Source organism: Tiliqua scincoides, chromosome 7, assembly GCF_035046505.1.
Source record: "Tiliqua scincoides isolate rTilSci1 chromosome 7, rTilSci1.hap2, whole genome shotgun sequence".
NCBI lineage: Eukaryota > Metazoa > Chordata > Lepidosauria > Squamata > Scincidae > Tiliqua > Tiliqua scincoides.
Window position 1 is genome coordinate 51,791,921 of NC_089827.1, and position 21,511 is coordinate 51,813,431.

General features: G+C 42.9%; 1 protein-coding gene across 3 annotated transcripts in view; it reads left to right on the forward strand.

Annotated features, from left to right (window-relative positions):
* The window catches only part of ABTB3 (ankyrin repeat and BTB domain containing 3), a 234,082-nt gene extending 213,267 nt beyond the window's left edge, over positions 1-20,815 (forward strand). For 2 of the 3 annotated variants that reach the window (XM_066633515.1, XM_066633516.1), the window contains 11 exons: positions 1,612-1,713; positions 5,371-5,464; positions 5,582-5,717; positions 9,346-9,566; positions 10,464-10,642; positions 12,705-12,810; positions 14,578-14,680; positions 16,033-16,114; positions 17,571-17,639; positions 18,475-18,588; positions 20,606-20,815. In XM_066633515.1, coding sequence (XP_066489612.1) covers positions 1,612-1,713; positions 5,371-5,464; positions 5,582-5,717; positions 9,346-9,566; positions 10,464-10,642; positions 12,705-12,810; positions 14,578-14,680; positions 16,033-16,114; positions 17,571-17,639; positions 18,475-18,588; positions 20,606-20,815 — 1,416 coding nt within the window. The remainder of the gene's footprint in view (positions 1-1,611; positions 1,714-5,370; positions 5,465-5,581; positions 5,718-9,345; positions 9,567-10,463; positions 10,643-12,704; positions 12,811-14,577; positions 14,681-16,032; positions 16,115-17,570; positions 17,640-18,474; positions 18,589-20,605) is intronic. The other variant, XM_066633517.1, reaches the window with a different exon arrangement.
* The last annotated feature ends 696 nt before the right edge of the window (positions 20,816-21,511 follow it).

The window sequence follows — 21,511 nt, forward strand, 5'->3', positions numbered from 1 at the left end:
ACTCCCATGCCCTCAGATGCAGTGTTAAGAAGTGTTATTCTCAACTGGCAGGAAATGGGCAGTGAGTCTGTGGGTGCAATCCTAACTTGCACTGGAAACAGGCAGGCCGGTGGGCCTGCGCTGCATCCAGCGCAAGTTTGGGGCCAAAAGCAGTGCAACCCAAGGCAAGGGGAAACCTTTCCCCTTTCCCCCATGTCATGCTGCAGCGACTTCAATAGGTCTACTTAGATCTGCGCCACCTGACGAGCTGCCCGGAGCCGCACCATGCTGCCCGGGAACTGCTGAATCCTGGCCCCGTCTCCCGCTCCCCATCTGCCCCCGAAAATGCCAGCCGCCTGCCCTCCCCAGCCCCAAAACGCCTCTGTTAGCACCGGTAAATTGGCAGCAGAGCAGGTCGTGGTTGGGGAGGGCAGGAGGATTTTGGGGGCAGGAAGGGGGGAAGGGAGTGGATCCTATCCCCTCTTTCCCAGGCCATTCTGCCCATTTTCTCTCCTTGGACATACATGAGCAAAATGGCTGGCAAAGGTCTGAGGTGACCCATAGGCAATTGGGCAGACTACTAAGGGGGTAAGTAAAAAATATTTTTACTTACCTCCTGCTGGTTGTCCACTTGCCCCCACCACCACTGTATATAGCGCACTCTCTGCCAGTGTGAATGCACTGACACCAATGGTGGGGGATAGGATTGGGTAGTAAGGCTGCAATCCTATTCACCCATTCCTGGGAGTAAACTCCATTGACTTTTGATGAGACCTGAATAGGATTGTGCTGTAAGATGCATAAGTGAACTGATGAAGCAGTTCATGAACCATATGCTACAATAAATATGTAGTCTTTTTAAGGTGGCACCAGATGCTTTGTTGTTTTTGCTGGTCTACGTAATTTGTTAACTCTCACCCTAACCAGTTACTTGAATGGTTTAACAATAATCTGTTACAATATTGTAGCTGTAACTGATGTAGACCTCAAAGTTGAAGACACTGCAGAATACTGAAGAAGTATATTGTCTCACTCAGTAAAATTTGGACTAGATTAAAATATATATATTTACAGAGCTAGTAATGTTCTAGAAGGCTTTTTGCATGCTGGCTTCCTTTCCTGTGAATCTAATGGCCAAACTCGATGAGCACCTAATTGTGCTCCATGTCCAGATGGAAAGTTTGTTTATAAATAGTAAGTGGGAGGGCTTCAAAACACAGCCAAACTGCAGGGTGGGATAGGGGGACTTCAGAATGCTGCCACTGCCATGGTATTGATCCTGATGGTTTAGTTAGTCCTGATCCTCACCTGTTTAGTTGGGGGGGAACCCCATTGACTTTCATTGGAAGTTTTTTCCCCAACTAAAAATAGCATGGGGAAAAAATCAAGATCAAAACCATGGCAGAGACTGAGTACTAATGCCCCCTCCTACCTGCTGCGGTTCCATTACATTTCACAGCCCTCCCTTGCTATTAAAAAAACAAAAGTAACCCCCCCCCCAATCACACTGCACAATTAGGCGCATGTCTAGTTTGGCTGTAAGCGTGCCTGGCGCTCTGGCAAGTTTGTTTTATTGCAAGTAGCTTTTCTTGAGAGCCACTTATAAAAGGAAATTACTTTATCTGTTTATAGGTTGTCAGTACTCCTCATAAATATCCATCCGTCCACCCTGAGACCCGCCATTGGACTGCTCTGACATTTGCTGTGTTGCATGGACATATTCCTGTAGTTCAGGTATTGCTGTCTTTCCCTTTGCACCATCTCACATTTTCTTTCTCATTTTTAGGTTTTTATTGGCACTCACCCCATATTTGGCAACATTCTCATATTGGTCCCACCTGCTTCTCTTTTGTTTGCTCGATAGATCTACATATATATAATACCACTATTATATATAACCACAGTTAAGCCAATATGAGGCTTAAATAGGGGAATTTTAAAATTATACCAATAATGTTCAGTCAAATTCTTTTTGTTTCTTCTTGGCCATCTTTTGAATGTATCCATTTATTTATTTATTTTTACTTTTTCAAATGTTAATGAAAATATTGTTAATCTTTTTTCCACCCCCTGTATTCTAAATTGTATATATTTTTAAAGCCAAAAGCTGAGCTGGGCCATACATAATAGGTGAGAATAGTGTCAGGTATGAACGAAGAAAAATGGAGACATTTTTCTCTCAGAATACTAGAATTTGGGATCAGCCAAAGAATTTTATTGATCAAAGCTTCAGAACAAATCCACGGAAGAGTTCCCTCATGCAGTGCATATTTAACTAGTGAAATTCATAGCTGCAAGATGTGGTTATTGCCACAAGCTTAAAAGACATTAAAAGTGATTAGATATGTGAGAGGATGGTTCTGTCAATAGCTTTTAAGTCACAATAGCTAAAAATGGATTCTCTGCATTCAAGGACACTATATATCCAATTACCAGGCGCTGGTAATCAAAGAATGATTATCTCCATCTTGCTTGGCTTGTGAACTTTAGATGAGATCTGACTTCTTGCTTTGAGGAAGGAAATTCTTATGCTTATTGTCCCTTTGAGGGCATGTCCACATTTCATTGTTTGGGGATGAGTGGATGTGCTCGTACAACACATCCAGCATCTGTGGTCCATACTTCTTCATCCTCTCCTGTTTCCCTGTTAGTCCATACAGATGATGGGTTAGCCTGCTTCAGTACTAGCTTAGGGTGTGCGATCTGCCAGTGGTCTGATCAGTGCAGCTCATACAGCTTTCCAATATGATTTTTTTTCTGCCACTCTCACTTTTAGCAACTGAATTCCCCTACGGGGCTATAGTTTCCGTTTTCAAGCACACAGTGTTTCCATTGTTCCCAGAGAAGTGTGATAACTTCCAATAGCATTGTTGCTCTGAAAGCAAAGTTGGAACAGTATCCACTTCAAGCAAATTACATACACCAGACTGAGTCTTGGTTAGTTAGCAAAGTGGGTGGGCTGCAAAGCAAATTCAACACATTTTAAGTTGAAGTCTTAAGTAAAGTTACCTTGGAGTAAGCCCCAGTGAATTCAGTGAGGCTTTCTGAGTAAACATGCATAGAACTGCAGAGCCAGGCGAGTTCCCACTGAATTTTTACACGGCTTCTTTAAACTCTACAGCTTGCAAAGCCTTTGTAGAATGAAAAGATGCCTGGAGTGAAGCATGGGGGCACAGATCCCCTCTGCCTGTTCCCCCCACCCCAAGTAATATATGTTCCTGATTCTTTGCCCAAGCAATCTTACAGTCGAAACCTATGCTTTTCCCCACCATAGCAAGTAGCCATACCAAAACAGGCTAAGCTGCATACTGTGGTGGGGGACTAATTAGGAGACTTGGAAGGGCAAAGGGAAAATAATTTCCCTTAACCTTCTGTAAGCTCCTCGACCATCAAATGATCTTCTTAGACCTGTGCCAGCTCTTTAGCTAATGCAACTCTGAGCAGACCAAGGGGGCATATCTACACTCTCCAGAGGAGATAGCATTAGACGTGAATTGGCTGTGCTGGGTGCCACCCCCTCTCACCTCTGACATACCCCTTGTTCTGTCTACTCTGCCAACTTACCACTGTTGGTGAACCTTCTTTCTGCTGCCATACATGGGGCCTCCGTGGCATCTCCGGCAGGCGTCCTGAAGCGCACGACTGTGTGTGCTTCCGGATTGCCTTTTGTGATGCTTGGAAAGCATAATCCACCTCCAAAATACTAGTTCCATTAGCAGTGACGCTGCATAAGATTGAGCGGTTAGTCTGGTAAGGTCTTTTTAGTTTGGTTTTTCTTCCTTTGCAGAGTGAATATTTATACTTCTGAGTCTGAATTTTTGGAATGGTTGAAAATTGAGCAGTTACAACAATCTCACTTATTATTTGCTCGCAGAAGGTCCTGGGTTCAGTCCCTGAAATCAGCAGTGAAAATAATCTCAGATAGGAGGTCTGGGAAAGATCCCTTCTGGACACTTTGGGGAGGTGCTCTTACTCCGAGTAAACAATACTTACTGGGAGAGATTATCTGAGCCAGCTGGAGGCAGCTTCATACGTCTGACTGAAATGGCCATCAGCATGTACTGCTGTTGCTCTTGAAATGCAGCCTGACCACACTGTAGGCACTGTGAATTGTGTGAATGGCCCACATATGTTTAAAGGGCCAGTTTTTCCTACAATAAAGTGGAAGCAGGCGAAGCCACAAGTCTGAAAAAGATAAAGTATGAATTGACTCTTGCTTGCCAGCTGAACAAGCAAGGCCTTTTTTCACAGGCCTAGATTTTGATAGGCCCAAAGTGAAAGAGTTTGCTTAATCCCTTTATCGCTGACACAGATTATGATTTGGTATATCACTGCTCAGTTCACTTTAGAGCTGTTTGTGATGGCGCCTCCATTACTTTTTATGCCTGTGACACGGTGCTCAAGCGAAAAATTCCCCATAGGTATGGGGACCATGGAATATGTTGTAGTTTTCAAAAATTTAAAGATCCTCCCTATCACCCCTTGTCACTATTTGTGTCAGTTTGGTTTAGCAACCCCTTGCAAAAGCATATATCCTCCAAAGTTCCACTGATTGGAGTTCCCATGCTATCCCCCAATAAAATATTTTTGATGCCCAGAACATATAATTTCATTTATTACATGCAATTTCATTGTATGGTTATGTTAAAAAAGTGATGAGGTGGTGCTCCTGGCAATTCTCAGGAAGGGCAGTTGCCACAGTGGCCTAGCCTGCAGAGCATTCAGCGTAAGAGCAGTAGGTAGCAGAACTCTTGGGAGCCCAAGAGAAAGCTGGTTAAAGCAAACACCAAGCCAGCTATTGATGTAATCACTAGGTCTTTCCCTGGAAAGGGGGAAATCGAGTATTGTCATTTGGAACACTAGAAGGGAGGGAGAACAGGAGGTCAAGTTAAGGTCCTTCTTGAGTAATGTTAGAAGCAATGTGAGTGGAGCTTTGTGGCTGCCTATATACCCACAACTGTTTCGAAGGCCCAGCCTCACTGTTTCTGCCCTAGGGCCTCTGCTCTGTAGTACTCCTCCCTGAGTGGTGGTGTAGAGCAACTTCTACAGGGAGCCAAGGAAATGCACAGATTGGTTCTGACTGATGCCAAGGAACAAACTCCAAGATATCTATGGTGGGCAAGCAACCACCTGAACATCACATCACGTCCATCCGATACCTCCCCTTGTTGCTCATGATTGCAACTTGAGTATCCTTGCCCTCTTCCCCCTTGATGTACGATATACTGCATAAGCAGGTCCCACACCGAAAACTGGGCTGATAAAAACAGCCGATATAGAAAATGTGCCTGGCAGTAATGTGAGTTGGCCCTGCATTCTGCATCAGATGAGCCTTCAAGTTCCTGCTGACAGATTCAAGACAGCGGTCTAAATGTTGGGTTTTCTTCATAGCTATTGCTGGATGCAGGAGCCAAAGTAGAAGGTTCTTTGGAGCAGGGTGATGAAAACTATTCGGAAACACCTTTGCAACTTGCAGCTGCTGCTGGTAAGCGTGGTCTTATCACACTATATAATAATTGCCTAACTAAGAAGGTGTGATTTACGTGGATGAAATATGCATTTGTTTGCTTTAAAAGCAGTCCTCTCTTTTATTGATTTATAGGAAATTTTGAACTGGTTAGTTTGCTTTTGGAAAGAGGAGCTGACCCCATGATTGGAACCATGTATAGGAATGGGATTTCCATGACCCCTCAGGGTGATATGAACTCCTTCAGCCAGGCTGCTGCACATGGACACAGGTAGATTTGGAACAGCACTGTGAGCTGAGTGGTTAAAGTGATCTGTCAGCCTGGGATGGTGTAAAACAATGCAACATGTGTGACCATGTTATTTATTCATGTAAATTTATTTATTTAAAAGATTCATACCCATAACATAGTGTGTGTAAATGTCACATATATTATCAAATGCTACCAAATGCTGACTTTAAGGGGGAAAAACAAGGTTAGGATTATGATAGATCTGTCCATGACTGTGATAACAAAATAGAATCTTTATCATTGTGGAAAGTATTTTTGAGTACTAAACGCTGGGGATAAACAGTGGGGTAGGGTTGTACCTTTGTGCCCTGATCTCAGAAGCAACTGACTGACTACTACTGAAAATAGAATGCTGAACTAGATGGATATTTGGGGGGGGGGTCTCCTCTTGTATTCTTGAATACTTCGTGTATACTTGTAGAATGCCTGTGAAGGCAGGTATATATTCCTTTCCCTTCAGAAAATGGAAGTGAAGATATTAGCCACAATCCCATCATTCATAACTTTCTCAAACAGCAGTTCCCGGGGTACCCATGGCTGGCCCTTCCACAACACTGACCAGAAGTCTTATATTGAGTGACATGTTGGAGAGGGCAGTGAACTTACAATCCTCCCATCTGTCTGCTGTCCTTCAGCTCCCATCTGTCTTCCAGCTCGCCATCAACAGAGCCACTCTGTTTGGATGCAAGTAAGCTGGAAGAGGATGGGGCAGTGGTACCCCTCTTCTCCCTTCAGTGCCACTGGAGGAAGAAGCAGAGAGAAACCCTTGCACAGCCACTGCCTAACGCTCCCTGCTCACTCAGGGCCCAATCCTATCCAATTTTCAGTGCCAGTGTAGCTGTACCAATGGGGTATGCACTGCATCCTGTGGTAAGGAGGCAGTCACAGAGGCTTCCTCAATGTGTGGGAACATTTGTTCCTTTACCTTGGAGCTGCATTGCGGCTGCACCGGTGCTGGAAAGTTGAGTAGGGTTGGGCCCTCAGCTGCTTACAAAATCAGCTAGGTGAGCAGAGAGAGGCACAATGCAAGCCCAGCATGCTCCACTCTTCCTGTTTATTTTAAACAGGAACATGTGGCATAAGGATGCAATGTGGGAGCCCCAGGTAAGGAGATGGGTGTAGGAGCAAAGACAGGGGCAGGATTGTACTGCCTTCCTTCCCCCTCACCTGCTAAATGGGTGAGGAGGGAGCCAAGGTGGTAGTGTGTGTTCTCACCAGGGAGGGCAGGCAGGTACTTTTGTGCCTTCCATCAGGAAGCACTTTAGCTCAATTTGGAATGAGTATACCTTCCTGGATGGTATTTTTATGCTTGAGAAGTTATGGAAATCTGAGATAATTCCAAAGAGAGTTCATAGACATGCAGAGGCACCATTGGTTATAGAGTCCTTGCCGTTACAAAAGAAAGTGAGAGGGAAAAATCCAAGAGCTCTTCAGTTTGAACATAAGAACAGCCCCACTGGATCAGGCCATAGGCCCATCTAGTCCAGCTTCCTGTATTGAAGGACTGGTGGGACCCCAGGCAAACACAGAACTGCAGATTGGGGAAAGCTGCTAGGGAGTCGGAAGTGGGGAAGAAATAAAGAATCATCGCACTGGAAGCTGAAGCTAAGGGTCACACTGAACATGACCCTAAACATAGCATTGATGTGTCCATGCCTCCCTTTATTAAACAGTGCATGGGGGAGCAACTCTGTGGTCCACAATTGTAATTGTGGTTCCATGTGGCAGGAGCAAAAGTAGATGAGATTGCTGAACTACGATTGCAGCCTGACTGCAGAGAAATGGCAGAAGCAACCTGACCTTTCCTCTTCCCCTGCCCCATGAGAGGCATGTGCTTCTCTTCTGCTGTACCCAAGTTTCCACCCACTGGGGAAACAGCATTCTCACCATCCTTCCCCCTTGCACATGCTACTCTCTCAGATATCAACCCTCACATTTCAGATCTGTGCACATCTGCAAAACATGTAACCCTCTGTGTACCTGAGAGATAACAGAGTTACCTTTTGGCCCCTCATCTGAAAGCCATTGTGTTTGAATGCAGACTAAATTTGGGATTCTCGGGAATCCAGGTTATGTGCCTGATGCCCAGTTTTGTTCCAAATTCTCTTCAGAACTCAGAAAATTTGACAACTTTAGCTATACTGAAACTTTACTACAGCTTTACATTATTTGGGGGTGAAGACAGATACCACATTTGTAGAGCCATGGGCCCAGTTGGAAGCATTCGTTCTGTTTCCAGGACTGAACAAGCTGAAACTGCAAATTTACAATATACAGAAAAGATTTTTTTTTTATTATAAAAACTGTAATTAGTGGCAATTGGTTATCATCTGTAATGTCACCAAGGCACCTTTCCTAACTCAGAGCATTTTATCAAATGTTTTAATTTATTTAAAAGGTGAAGGGAGAATGTTTATGTAGATGTGGCACTTTTAAAAATGGAGGCACATGAAGTATGGGGAGAGGGAAAGAATGATGACAGACCCAGTGTTTAACTTGCTAGAGCATGTGTCTGTCATGCAATTTTCAAAGCCTGAAGGAAACCAGGTTCCTGGGCAAAGAATCTACTAGATTCTACCAGGGCATCCACCAGGGCAAAGAATCCACTAGAACTTCTCTTGGAATACTATGTCCATCTTTATCTTGAGGACTTTTTATGGTGGTTATCATCTAGGTCAGGGGTGTCAAATTCATGGCACCTGCTGAGGGCCAGAAGTGACGTCATTAAGTAGGAACTGATATCCTTAAGCAGGTGATGGTCAGAAATAAGCATTTTTTTCACTTAGAAACTCAGCTTCAAATGATAGAAGAGAAATTATACAAATCTTGATCATATTTTCAAGATATGGAAGAGCCTAATTATTACACAGGCTGCCCTTTTAGTAGTGCTCCTTCTGCCAATGCATCACTTCAAAGCTCAGCAGCTGAGAAAAGCTGGTGCTGGGAGAGCCCAATTATCATGGAGGCCAGATAAAGAGCTTCTGTGGCCTTATGACTGACACCCCTTATCTAAGTTTTCATAGGTCTCTCTGCCTTTATTACTTGGCATAATATAACACACGCCTCATCTTAATTAATAGGAGATATTTCTTCCCTCAATTAATGTGTCACAAACATGCACGCACATACTCACACACGCACGCACACACAGAAATATGCACACATGTTCTTCAGCCCATTTGCTCTGGATACATTGCTTATTCTATCCCCCACAGGACTGAACATGCGCAGCTAGCAAGATGTAAGCGTTTAAGGTAGGTGGGAGGTAAGGGAGAAGATGCACACTGGGCTTGATTAATAATTGACTCTAAAAAGTTCATCAATTGGGAGTGATTTCATTAAACTTTAATAATGGAGTCACCCAGGTGTATACCTGCTGATGAACAGCAACTTGAGTCTGTTTTGGAAGCTGGACCTTGCAGCTGCAGGCCCACCCCAAGTAAATTATATTATGCAAAGCATTGCTTGAAAGCTGGTTTGCTAAAAGATCTAGTTAGATGAACTAACTAGATTTAGATTTAGCTAGATGACTAGTAGCTCCAGCTTCGATGTTAACAGTTCCAACCTGGTGGCCTTTCCTCCTCTCTGTTTGCCTTGTGATTGACAGAAATGTGTTTCGTAAGCTGCTTGCTCAGCCAGAGAAGGAGAAGAGTGATATCCTGTCCCTGGAGGAGATACTGGCTGAAGGAACAGACTTGGCAGACAGTGCTCCAGCTCCTTTATGTGCTAGCCGAAACAGCAAGGCAAGACTGAAAGCTCTGAAAGAGGCGATGTATCACAGTGCTGAACATGGATATGTGGATGTAACCATTGACATCAGGAGCATAGGTCAGTTCTGGCTTCCTCTGTGCTTTACCTCCCAGGAGGGATGACTGTCAGAAATGGACTTTGATGGGAGAAGCCTCTGTCACTTGTGCTGATGATTTCTGATTCTTTCCCGAGTTCTTGTCAAGGCAAAAATCCAGTGACTTTTAAAATGTGTCTAAGAATACAGCAGAGGATTTGAATATTAAAAAGAAACTAACACCACAGCTAGATTTTTAATTCCTCGAGCTTTATAAGCCTCATGGATTCTTGTACTGTATTTTAATCTCACAATTTTAGTTTTGGGACTGGACTCACCACTATGCTAAAAATGCTGTTTAATAGATACCTGCTCAAACTGAAACACCAGCTTAAGTGCTATTGCCAGGAACATCTTTTTCACTGTATTTATATCAGTGCCTTCATTTTTTCTTTCTTTTTTCCTACCAAGGAGTTCTTATTCCTGTGATTTTCTATCTGCCTTTTCTTGTCCCAGCAGTTTCTGTGCTGTACTTAATGCATTAGTAGTTCACACAGAATCACAGTCTAGCACAGGAATTTCTTTCAAGTTGGTCTGTCAATTATATAAGTTTCAACTAATTAATCCCATTAGTTCTCATTATGTAATAAATTGATTAATTGATCTGCCTATATTTGCACATCTTTAGAGAAGAACAGTCCTCTTTGTTTTTAAATAGTACACACTTGGGTCACAAGAGGCACATCTTAGAAGAGGCATTCCCACCCTGGGCAGGAGAGAAGGAGAAGTGTGAGGGGTTCTAAAGAAAGTTGAGAAATGGTATCCTGAAAAGAGAGCATATGTGTTGGAAGGGAATCCAGAACTGGGTGTCTGTGTCAGGAATCTGCCACAGGATATTTAAGACATATGCAAATATTTTGGATCTTCTTTATTTTAAACAGGTGTCCCATGGACTCTCCACACATGGCTAGAGTCCTTGCGAACTGCTTTTCAACAGCACAGAAGGCCTCTCATCCAGTGCTTACTGAAAGAATTTAAATCTATTCAGGAGGAAGAATACACTGAAGAACTCGTCACACAAGGGTTGCCTTTGATGTTTGAGATCTTGAAGGCAAGCAAAGTAGGTGACTTAGTGGCATTGTTGTACCACAAATAAAAGACTGTACAGTGTTGTTGTTAAAATATTTAGGGCACAATCCTAACCAACTTTCCAGTACTGACATAGTTGTGCCTTTGGGGCGGGCACTGCATCCTGCAGTGGGGTGGCAGTTAAGGAGGCCTCCTCAAAGTAAGGACAGGTTCTTTACATTACCTTGGGGCTACATTGCAGCCAACTCAGTGCTAGAAAGTTGGTTAGGATTGCGCCCTTACTGTACTACTTTTCAAAAGTAGTTTGCAAAGCAATTATGTAAAACTCATGTTGTGATATGATGCAGTGATATTATCTTGATCATTGAAGTTTACATGCAGTGGCTGAGTTCAAGCATAACAGGAAATATTGGTTTCCAATTATGTGAATGAGCCTCCATGAACCACATATCCTCTCTTCCTCTTTTGTACATGAAAGGAGGAGAGAAGCCCAATCCTAGTTGGCATTGGTGCAACAGGACCTCATGGCCTATGCACTGAAATTGGGCATGTTGGAGGTCTCCTTAGGGTAAGGGAACATTTGTTCCCTTCCCCCATGTCAAGCCCCAGCCTGCCCAATGGGGCTATTCAGATCTTTGCCAGGAAAATTGCTGGTGCAAGTCCAGGTAGCCCCCTGTAGGGCTGTCAGGCCCCGAACAGGGGTTAGGATATGGCAGAGGCCTGCTCTGACTTCCCCGCCCCTCTCCTGGGCCTAAACCACACCCTCCTTGCCCTCCTGCCACCCTCCCTTGCCTCCATCCCACCCTTCTCTGCCCCTGTACCACCTGGTGCAGAACTCACCTGCCCCCAGCAGCTCTAAGTCTGGATTCAGTGTCTTCTACCGAATCAGTTAGTCTATGTAGGTCAGTATAGTCAGTGGTTCTCCAGGGTTTCAGTTTTCTACCTTACATGGAGAGATTGAACTGGAGACCTTCTGCATGCAGAGTATGAGCTCTAACCACTAAGCCACAATCCTTCTCAGTATTTTTAAACAGTTAAACAGTTTAAACATAACCTGGGAACTTCAGGCACAAAAAGCACATGATTCTTTTGACAGTGCTACTTGCATCTGGCTAGGCTTTTCACATTGCCCTGGAGTTATTATTATTTTTTTTTCTGGCAGGCTTCCCAAGAAAGGAAACATTTGTTGAGACTTGCTGGAACCAGGTGGCATTACTTTAGGACTCATTTGTCTCTTCCTGGTCTGACATCCATGGATTAGTTTCTGTTCCTAAATCTAAACTTTCATTGTTCAAAGCACAATTAAAAATACCTTTCAAAAGAGACTTGGCATTACACCCAGTTGCTCCCAAAAGGACAACTGATGTATCATCTTTGATGAATTGTGCTCTGGAGTTCAAGGGCCTTAGTATAGCTTCAGCTAAAATGTGAACCTATTTTATAAAGCTATCCCTTGCTTTTAGCTGTTATCTCCAACCTGTTGAGGTTTCCTGGTTCATACAGGTTGACTAATATTATATATTCTTCTTAGAATGTAGTTTTATACACGTTTACCTGAAATAGTCTCTTCAAGCTCATTCGAACTTTGGAGTAGTGGGAGGCTGGACGCACAGATGGAATCCCTCAGGGCTAGAAGGATGTATATTGAGTTTAAGAAGCATGGGCCACAGGTTGCCATGAGAGCTAGATTCTGGGAAACAGCAACTGTACCCCAGGGAGTCCGCCTCACACCTTTTGAGAGGGCCACACCGCTGTTTCTTGCAGTATGGTTCCCATTACAGTCTTGGGCTCAGTTTTAATTTATAGATAACTGGTGTGTTAAAAGGTGTCCAAAAATCACTTTTCTCTCAGAAGTGTTTTTCAAGAGTTTTCTTTATGTGCAAAGCTGACTTAAGTAGCCACGTGAGTATCTAGCAGAGTACCCCAATTGTCAGTTACAGGCTCCATAAGATATTGATAAAAGAAATTAGAATATTTACAAAAGGTTTGGTTTTTCAGGTCCCTGTGGCCATGTGCTGGTCAGATAAGTCCTGAGTGACTCTTCTAATCTACAAATGATATTGTGTTTAGCTTGTATTTTGTATTTGTTTTAGAATGAAGTAATTAGTCAACAACTGGCTGTCATTTTCACTCACTGCTACGGACCCTACCCTATTCCAAAGCTTATTGAAATCAAGCGCAAACAGACCTCACGTTTAGGTAAGTCTGTTGTGGGTTGACCACATGTAGCATCCTCTGTTTGGCAGAGGTCTTGTGCAGCACACATATATTTTTGTAGGGTTGGGCCACTGTAAGAAACCAAAACTTTTGCCCATACAGTGGGCTGAATAGTATTCATGGCACCGACTCAGAGCTGGGAAAGACATCATTAAGCAGGAACTGATGTTATTCAGCAGATGTTGACAGAAATAAGCACTTTGTTACCACATAGCTGCATTCATTAGCTGCAAATGAATTCATTAGTGACAAATGATAGAAGAGAAAATATGCAGATATTGATCATATTTTCAAGATGTGGGAGAGCCCAATTATCACCTTTCTGCTGTGCTGGTTCTGCCAAGGCATCACCTTGCAGCTCAGCAACTGACAAGTGTCTGGAGAGTGACACCTAGGCAGAAGCAGCACTGCTGAAAGAGTGGCCCAAGTGATAATTAGGCTCTCCCAGTGCCTCAAGAGCATCTCTCTCACCTCTCTTGGTCTGCACCTTCCCCCATAGCGTTCGTTTCCTTCTGAGACCTCCTTCTGTCTCTCCCTCCCATAGCCTCAACAGAAGTAGCATTGCTGAAAGGGCAGTGCTGAGAGAGCCCAAATCACATGGACCAGATCAACAGTTTCAGCAAGCCTTACGTTTGATGCCTGTGATCTAGCAAGGGGAGTAGGCAGCAAGCCTCAGGGAAGATAGGATTCCATTTCTTGTTTTTGTAATGAATACTGTGCAAACATCCTATGAAGATATTAGAGTTTTCCCTTTTCTTTTTGTAATTACCTTGTACTTATCATGAATCTAAAAGAGGAGGCAGGATGTGTAAGGAACAACATTCATAATGAACAAAGCAAATGAAGATGTTTGTCTTGCATGTTCTATCCACCACTCTCATTGCAATCAATGAAGAGAGTTGACTACAGATGAGGTTCTATTTTGGGTCTTTTTCTTAGCTGTGGCACCACTCTATTGACCAAGCAGAGCAAATTAAAGTAATTGTCCATTGCTAATTAATGCACTAATGGTCCAGAATCTTGCTTTGCCTTGGAAACTGCACCAGATTTAAAGCTCCCTTAATCTGCCATGGTGGAAAGTTAAATGGTAGAAAAGGAATCTGCTCTCTGAGAATGTTCTTAGATAACAGCTAGAATAGCTGTAGAAGAGTAGGAAGTGAGCATTTATTCGAAATTCATCTTTTCCCAGAAAGTTTGCATGTACGACAAATGTCAGTTACAGGTGTGCGCCACTTAACGACGGGGACACGTTCTCCTATCCCTGTTGTTATGCAATTACGTCATTAAGTGAACAGTCCAATCTATTGCCTTTGTTGTGTAGACAGACACTCCCTGCCAGACACAAGCTGGCTGCACAGGCTACTGGAGATAGATTGCCTCTTCTTTGCATTAAAAGCCTCTGCAAAGAGGCAGACACTCTGCTGCAGGCTATGGAAGACACGATTGCCTCATTACAAGCATCTTTATTGTGCTTTGACCACTGTCATATATGCGGCCCATTGTTAAGTGAATGGTTGTTAAGGGTGTACACTGTACTGTACTTTCAAGAAAGATAACGCATTTCAGTGCTTTTGAGGGTAATGTGTAAGATTGGCAGAATATTAGACACTTCACAATAACTCCAAAGTATATGCTGTGCATTTCCCATGACTGTTGTAGTTTACCATGAAACCAGGAACAAACCTGCCAGTGTTTTAATTTCCTTCTAATTCATACTTCTTCCTACTCATTTTCTTTTTCTGATTCCAGATCCACATTTTCTTAACAATAAGGAAATGTCAGATGTTACATTCCTTGTAGAAGGAAGACCTTTTTATGCACACAGAGTGTTACTGTTCACTGCATCCCCAAGGTAAATGTATATTTGTATTTATAGATTAACAAGGCAAAACTATTTTTAATATTGGAGGGAGTGGAAATACAAGATAGGAAGATTTTCTAGGTTGCACTTCAAGAAGTTGCAATAAAAGTTATATTTCAACAGTATGAATGCTTCATAAGCTAGCTAGATAGGTTCCCAATGGATTGTATCCTTGATCAACAGAAATCAAAATGCTTTGATCTGAAAATATGACTAGATTTCAAAACGTCTGATGCAAACTTAAGAATAGGCTTCTAAAGTATGGTGGATTTCATCTTCATTCTCCAACCCTTTCTTTAGGTGGGGCACTTCCAGGTGGGCTCTTTGTAATGCCAGCCAGTCTTTGCTTTTCAGCTTTCAGACATATGCAGGCTTGCAAGGATCATTCCACATCACAGCAGCTGTTGGCCAGCCAAATCAATATCTTCCTGCCCCTGGTTTAATGATAGTCTTCCCAAAGACAGGAATAACTATTGCAATGTGTATATCGTAGTGGCAGCCATCTCTCTAGTTCCTCTTTTCCTCTGTGTTTAGTACTTGTACCTTGGCATCACAGTGTTCTACAGTTCTCTGCCATTATTGGCCAAGGGACAGTCAGGGTAACACACAACACTGTGACATCAGGAGACTGATAAATTGTGTTTGGCATTATCGTTTATCCACCTGCCATGTCAGCAGCAGACAAAGACAGATACTGATAGGTAGATACAGAGACCTATTCAAAAGTCGGAAAACTACATCTCAGGACATTTTTCCCCCGTTTGGCACTCAGATCCTTAAACGTTTGTGCCAGTGAATTAGTCTGCAACATCAAAGCAACATCCTTGTAATGCTAATATAGGAACATAAGAACAGTCCCTCTGGATCAGGCCATAGGCCCATCTGGTCCAGCTTCCTGTGCCTCACAGTGGCCCACCAGATGCCTCAGGAAGCACACAAGTCAACAAGAGACCTGCATCCTGGTGCTCTCCCTTGCATCTGGCATTCTGAAGTAACCCGCTTCTAAAATCAGGAGGTTGTACATACACATCATGGCTTATAAACTGTGATGGACTTTTCCTCCAGAAATTTGTCCAATCCTCTTTTAAAAGCATCCGGGCCAGATGCCGTCACCACATCCTGTGGCAAGGAGTTCCACAGACTAACTACAGGCTGATACATGTACATACATGATACTACAGGCTGATACATGTACTGCCACATTGCACATGCATGTAGTGCCACATGTATGTGCAGGCTGGGAGTGTTTAATCTAAGAATGTATTTGTTGGTGCACTGTTTTCAGAATCTGTCTTGTTATGTATTTTTGACAACAATCTTTGCCTTTATTAATTTTTGCCTAGGTTCAAAGCCCTGTTGTCCAGCAAACCTGTGACTGATAGCACTTGTATTGAGATCAGTTATGTGAAGTATCCCATTTTCCAGGTAAAATTGAGTGCTAGGAGGTCTCTCTAGTTAGCTCAACACGGTGATTGGTTCCCATAACTACTGTACTCATAACTACTGTTAACTTGTATTGTAAGTCATAAGGGATGGATAACTAACTGCTCTTAAGTAGCAACATTTGAATTATATTATCAGTTGGGGGCAGAGTCCGTTCCAAGTTTGGGCCCCATCTATCTAGGTGGCTTCCCTGGCTCTCCCCTTTCTTTGGTAGTGGGTGTTGCAATTGGTTTGTTTCCACTGATAGAAAAAATAAGTGTGTCCTAGCTGACAACTGCTGGCTGCCAGTCACTATGTTTTTCCCCTTACAGTAGCACATTGCTACATAGCAAGTTGGAAGGTAAAAAAATATGACTTTTTGCAGTTGGTGTCTGCTGACTCAAACAACTTTGTTGCTGTTGTTTATCCTGTGCTGCAACACTTGCCATCCAGGTAAAGGGAGGGGGCCACTGCAGTGATAGTCACTGGTTTCTTACTGAGCCCAGTCCTCCCCAGACCATGAGTCACATATGGCCCCCTCCCATGTTTATGAGCCCTGGCAACTTCCTACGGGTACCACATGCTCTTTCTTGCCTGGACTGATTGGAGCCAAATCACATATGGCTTGCATGTGTGCCTTTTTTAGCCCATTTGTGTAATCTATATTGTAGGATAGCATTTATGTAGAATTTGTTCAGAATTAATTAAATTGGTATTCTGCACAAAGATAATTCAACTCTGCAGAGAAAAGCAGAATTTTGGGCCCCTAAATTATGCAGAACAATCAAACCCAGAGAGTCAGTTTATGTAGACTCTAAAGTTCCACCTCCTGACTACTCAGAGCCCATGTTGGCTTCAGAAATTTTTTCACCAGGTTAGATCACACATTTTCCAAGCTCTTTTTGCAAATTCTTTGATCATAATTTCTTTTATAAAACAGAAGGGAATGCTGAGATTCTGCTTCCAGTTTCAGTATTTTTGTGATGATGATGGGCTACCTTTTATTCCTTGCTTGTCCCTAGTATGCATTCACAAGGCTTACTAAATGTTACAGGCACAGCTCTTCCTTTTGTCACAGAATGGATTTGGTCCCCACTGACGACACACTTCTGTGTGTGAATTCCCACTAGTTCCCTTACTTGTCTGCATAGCAGAAGTAAATTGTAGTGATTTCAATCTAGGGACTGATCTCTTCCTGAGCCAAGAGCTGATGCTAACCAAGGGCTCCTCCATTATATCTAAGTTTTCAAGAGATCCTCTTGGCTTGGTATTAACTTGTTGTGATATTCTGGCATGCTTTAAATGGGATAAATTAACAAGCATTTCAAATACATAGTCAATAAAACTATCCTGTGTGCTTCTTTGATAAGGATTACACTGCTGAAGAGTTACCAGCTTTTTTTATTTTTCTGACAAGGCTCCTGTGCCTTTCACTTCAAGGAAGTTCTTTTTCTTTCAGCTTATTATGCAGTATCTCTACTATGGAGGTGCAGAGTCACTTCTCATTAAAAACAATGAAATAATGGAGGTAAGAGGCATTTTGCATCAACAATTAAGTGCTTATTCACTGCTGTAGGTGTGCAAAGAAATAGTCAGAGAAAAAATAGATTTCCCAAGGCTATTGTTTTTGTTATTCCCCAAGCTATTTATTTTTGTAGTCTTGGGGAAGGAAAGGGTGTGATTCTTCATTAAATTGCACAAAAATAGTGCAGCAAATATACAACAGGAGAGGCACTCAGCAAGGAAAAGTCCATTCACCAAATCAGCACAACTCAAACCATTTAGAATTTCTCTAGCTGCATAAGAATAATAGTTTTCCAGAGAGTTTGAAGGCACTATGGTGGAGCTATCATTGCCCTGAAGTACAACTTCATTTTTCTAACCCCAACGATCTCTTGGTTGAACAGGTTTTGCAGGGTTTGAAGCATTACAAAAGCCTGTAAAAGCGTTTTGACCACAGACCGTCATGGAACAGAAAAAAATGACATGCATTTGCAAAGCAGCAACAGATTATGTGCTTTTCTGCTTTATGAATGTAGACTAAATGCACTTTCCAGTTTATGTGTTTTCCTCATTGAAGATTAGCATTCAATATGACCCAGTTCTAGTGTCCCATTTATTGACAATACGATTTCATGGTTTGGTCTCATAACATCATTTTCCTCTTTGTAGTAGCCAAAGATAAAATGAACTTAGAAAAGGATCTTAATAATACAGTGCAGCAATTTACCATAATTCAGCTGAGCTCTGTTTTTGAACATCATATACAGTGTACAAAAAAGAACAGGTAATGGTCAGTAAGAGAAACAGTGTTACTTTAAACATCCCTTTACCTCCAAATAATATATCCTTCTGCTTTTCAGCTTCTATCTGCTGCTAAATTTTTTCAGCTTGAAGCATTGCAGCGACACTGTGAGATCATTTGTGCAAAAAGTATCAACACAGAAAATTGTGTGGATATTTATAATCATGCCAAGGTAAGACATAATTGCTTGTACTTATGCACTCATATACAGGTGGAGCCTGTTTATCTGCAGATTTTATATCCATGGATCTGGCTTAAAGCGAGTCCCCTGGACCCATGTTGAACCAGACTTGGCTCCACCTGAATCTGCCAAAGAAGACCAGAGTTCTCCTGGCCTCCCAATGCTTTATAAGGCATTAAAAATGTCTCTTTCAGGTTCCCTCCAAAGCTGGAAGTAGCTTTTTTTTTTGGGCCTTTCAGACATTCTGAAGCTCACAGAGTCCACAGGTGGACACTTGTGGCCTCTGTGGGCCTCATAAAGCCCTCCGGAGGTGAGTGGAATAGAGCTCTGGTCCCCTTTGGACAGTTTAAGGAGCTAAAAACCACGGATTTGCTTATCCGTGGTTTTTTGTATCCGCAGGGGATCTGAGAACGGATCACTTGTGGATACTGAGGCCCCACCTGTATTTTTCTGTCTCCACTCTTTGTAGAGGTGGTGGTCAAGTGGCACTTTGCTTAGGAATGTACTCCAGTTATGTTATTGAGGGCGCAATCCTAACCAGCAGTTATGCTGGTATAGGTGGCCCTGGAGGGTCGCAAACGTACCGTAAAGCACGTTTGCGCCTCCTTAGGCGGGAGCTGAGTTGGCACATTCAGATGCGCTGATGTGCGGACAGAGGCAGAAGCCTCCTGCACCGCTGCTTGTGTCAGTGCGAGTGCATCGACATAAGCGGCAAAGATAGGGCGTGGGGAGGGGGCGGGAGGGGGCGTTACTGGGTGGGGGGAGGGTGGGGAGGGCAGGGCCAGGAGCGGGCGCGTGGGGAGCCGGGGCGGGGCTGGGACCCGGCGGTTGTGCCGGATCCCAACCCCTGTCCCCAGGCGAGCGGAGCGGCTTCAAGACCTCCGGAGTTGGTGCAGGTTTGAGGAGACCCATAGGGGCGCACAGCTCTTACCCACGGGTAAGGGGAAGAGCTTCCCCTTGCCTGTGGCTAAGCCGCAATCCCACGTTGGATGCAACGCAAGCCTCCTGGCTTGCCTGCTCCAGTGCGGGTTAGGATTGCGCCCTAAGTCATATTCAATTTCCTAAGAGCACAAGTTATGAATCAGAAAACCCCTTGTAAAACTTCACCTTAGCTGTGAACACACTGTCTTAGGTGACTTGAGGCAAAATGCTGTAGTCTCAGTTCATTAGAACTGTCTTATTAGAACTGGCATAGATAAGGAGACCCATTCATGTCTACCATTAGCATGTGAGGGCCTATTGCATCTTTCAGTGCCAGCACAGGAACCATATGTAAACCGCTTTGTGAACTTTTAGTTGAAAAGCGGTATATAAATACTGTTAATAATAATAATAATAATAATAATATGTGCAGGGTCAATTGCATGGATCGTTCCCAAGGTGGAATTGCCCTCCTTTACAAATGCTTTCTGCAGTGTGTGCAGGAAGACAGAGGTACACATTTGTAATAGGTAATTTAGCCTTTATTCTAAAAGAAACTTGATTGATTGAGGGCACAATCCTAACCCCTTATGTCAGTAGTTCCCAGCACTGGCATAGCGGCACCAATGGGACATATGCTGCATCCTGCTGGAAAGCACTGACATAAGGGGTTAGGATTGCGCCCTGAGCCTGTGTAGCATTCGCTCATGTCCTTTCCCAATTTTAATAGTCCTCAGACTTGATATTGCTGTCTAATTTGTGTGTATGCAAATGCATTCTTGAATGATTAGGCAGCCAGATTCAGATTTCTCCCTGTGAACCTTGACTTGGAAAATTAGAGCCTTAGCATTTCGAAGGATAAAATTTTTATTTTACTTTAATTGAGCAGCAGATTCTCCATGTAAAATCACAAGCTGGTTCGCAGAGTCCCAGCCATGTCACAAGCTGTTTGCTTTTTGTCATGATGGATCTGCTGTTTAAGAAATGCCCAAAATCTCATTGTATGTGCAGAACCAGTTGCACAGTCTTTTGGATTCCAGGCTGTTACTTGATTTAAATTGTTTCTATCATTTTCCTCCTCCTTCAGTTTCTGGGAGTCACAGAACTAGCTTCCTATTGTGAAGGTTACTTTCTTAAAAATATGATGGTTTTAATTGAGAATGAAGCTTTCAAACAGCTTCTGTATGACAAGAATGGAGACTCATCTGGCCAAAATGTACTACAAGATTTACAGAGGACGTTGGCATCACGGATCCAGTCAATTCATTTGTCATCTTCAAAAGGCTCCATTGTATAAAGTTCAGGAAGGATCTGTTCTTCAGAAAAGATGCTGCAAGTGGAATTTTGCTGTTGCTGTTTCTTAAATGAATATACAATGTTCTTTTTTTCCTACTGGAGTATTACATTGCGGTTGTGGGCCAAAGGTGCTGTCACTTACTTGAATCTTCTCGTCAGCAAGAGGTTGTAGTCGATGTGGCTCCTGTGCATTTTTGGAACTACAAGGATGTATTGCTATTCTGTGAATTGCTGTTTCAGTCATGAACACAGAAGTTGGAGCTAACGCCAACCAAAGACAGTCAAAGCACCCATAAACAGTGGAAGCCCCTAATGGAGCAAGGATGCCATCGAACAATTATTTGACAAAACCAACATGTCAAGTTGTTTTTGTTACAGTGTCATACTTTTTGTGAGACCTGTACTGTCTCTCTCCCACAATCAACTGTATTATGCACTTAAGAAGCATAAGACATGATAGTTGTTCTTTAGCAAAGTCAAACAACTGGTAAGACTGTTATAAATGAGGAAAAATAACAATTGGCAAAAATAAAAATTGGCAAAATGTTTATCAGTGGGAACTTTTTAAAATTGTTCATAAAAATGGGGTGGCCTTGTAGTTTAAAAGTATTTCTTACGCTCCAAAATTCATTTTCAGCAGTTATATTTGCGAATGTATGTAACATGTTTAGTTGGGGGAGTTGTTTAAAAAAAATTT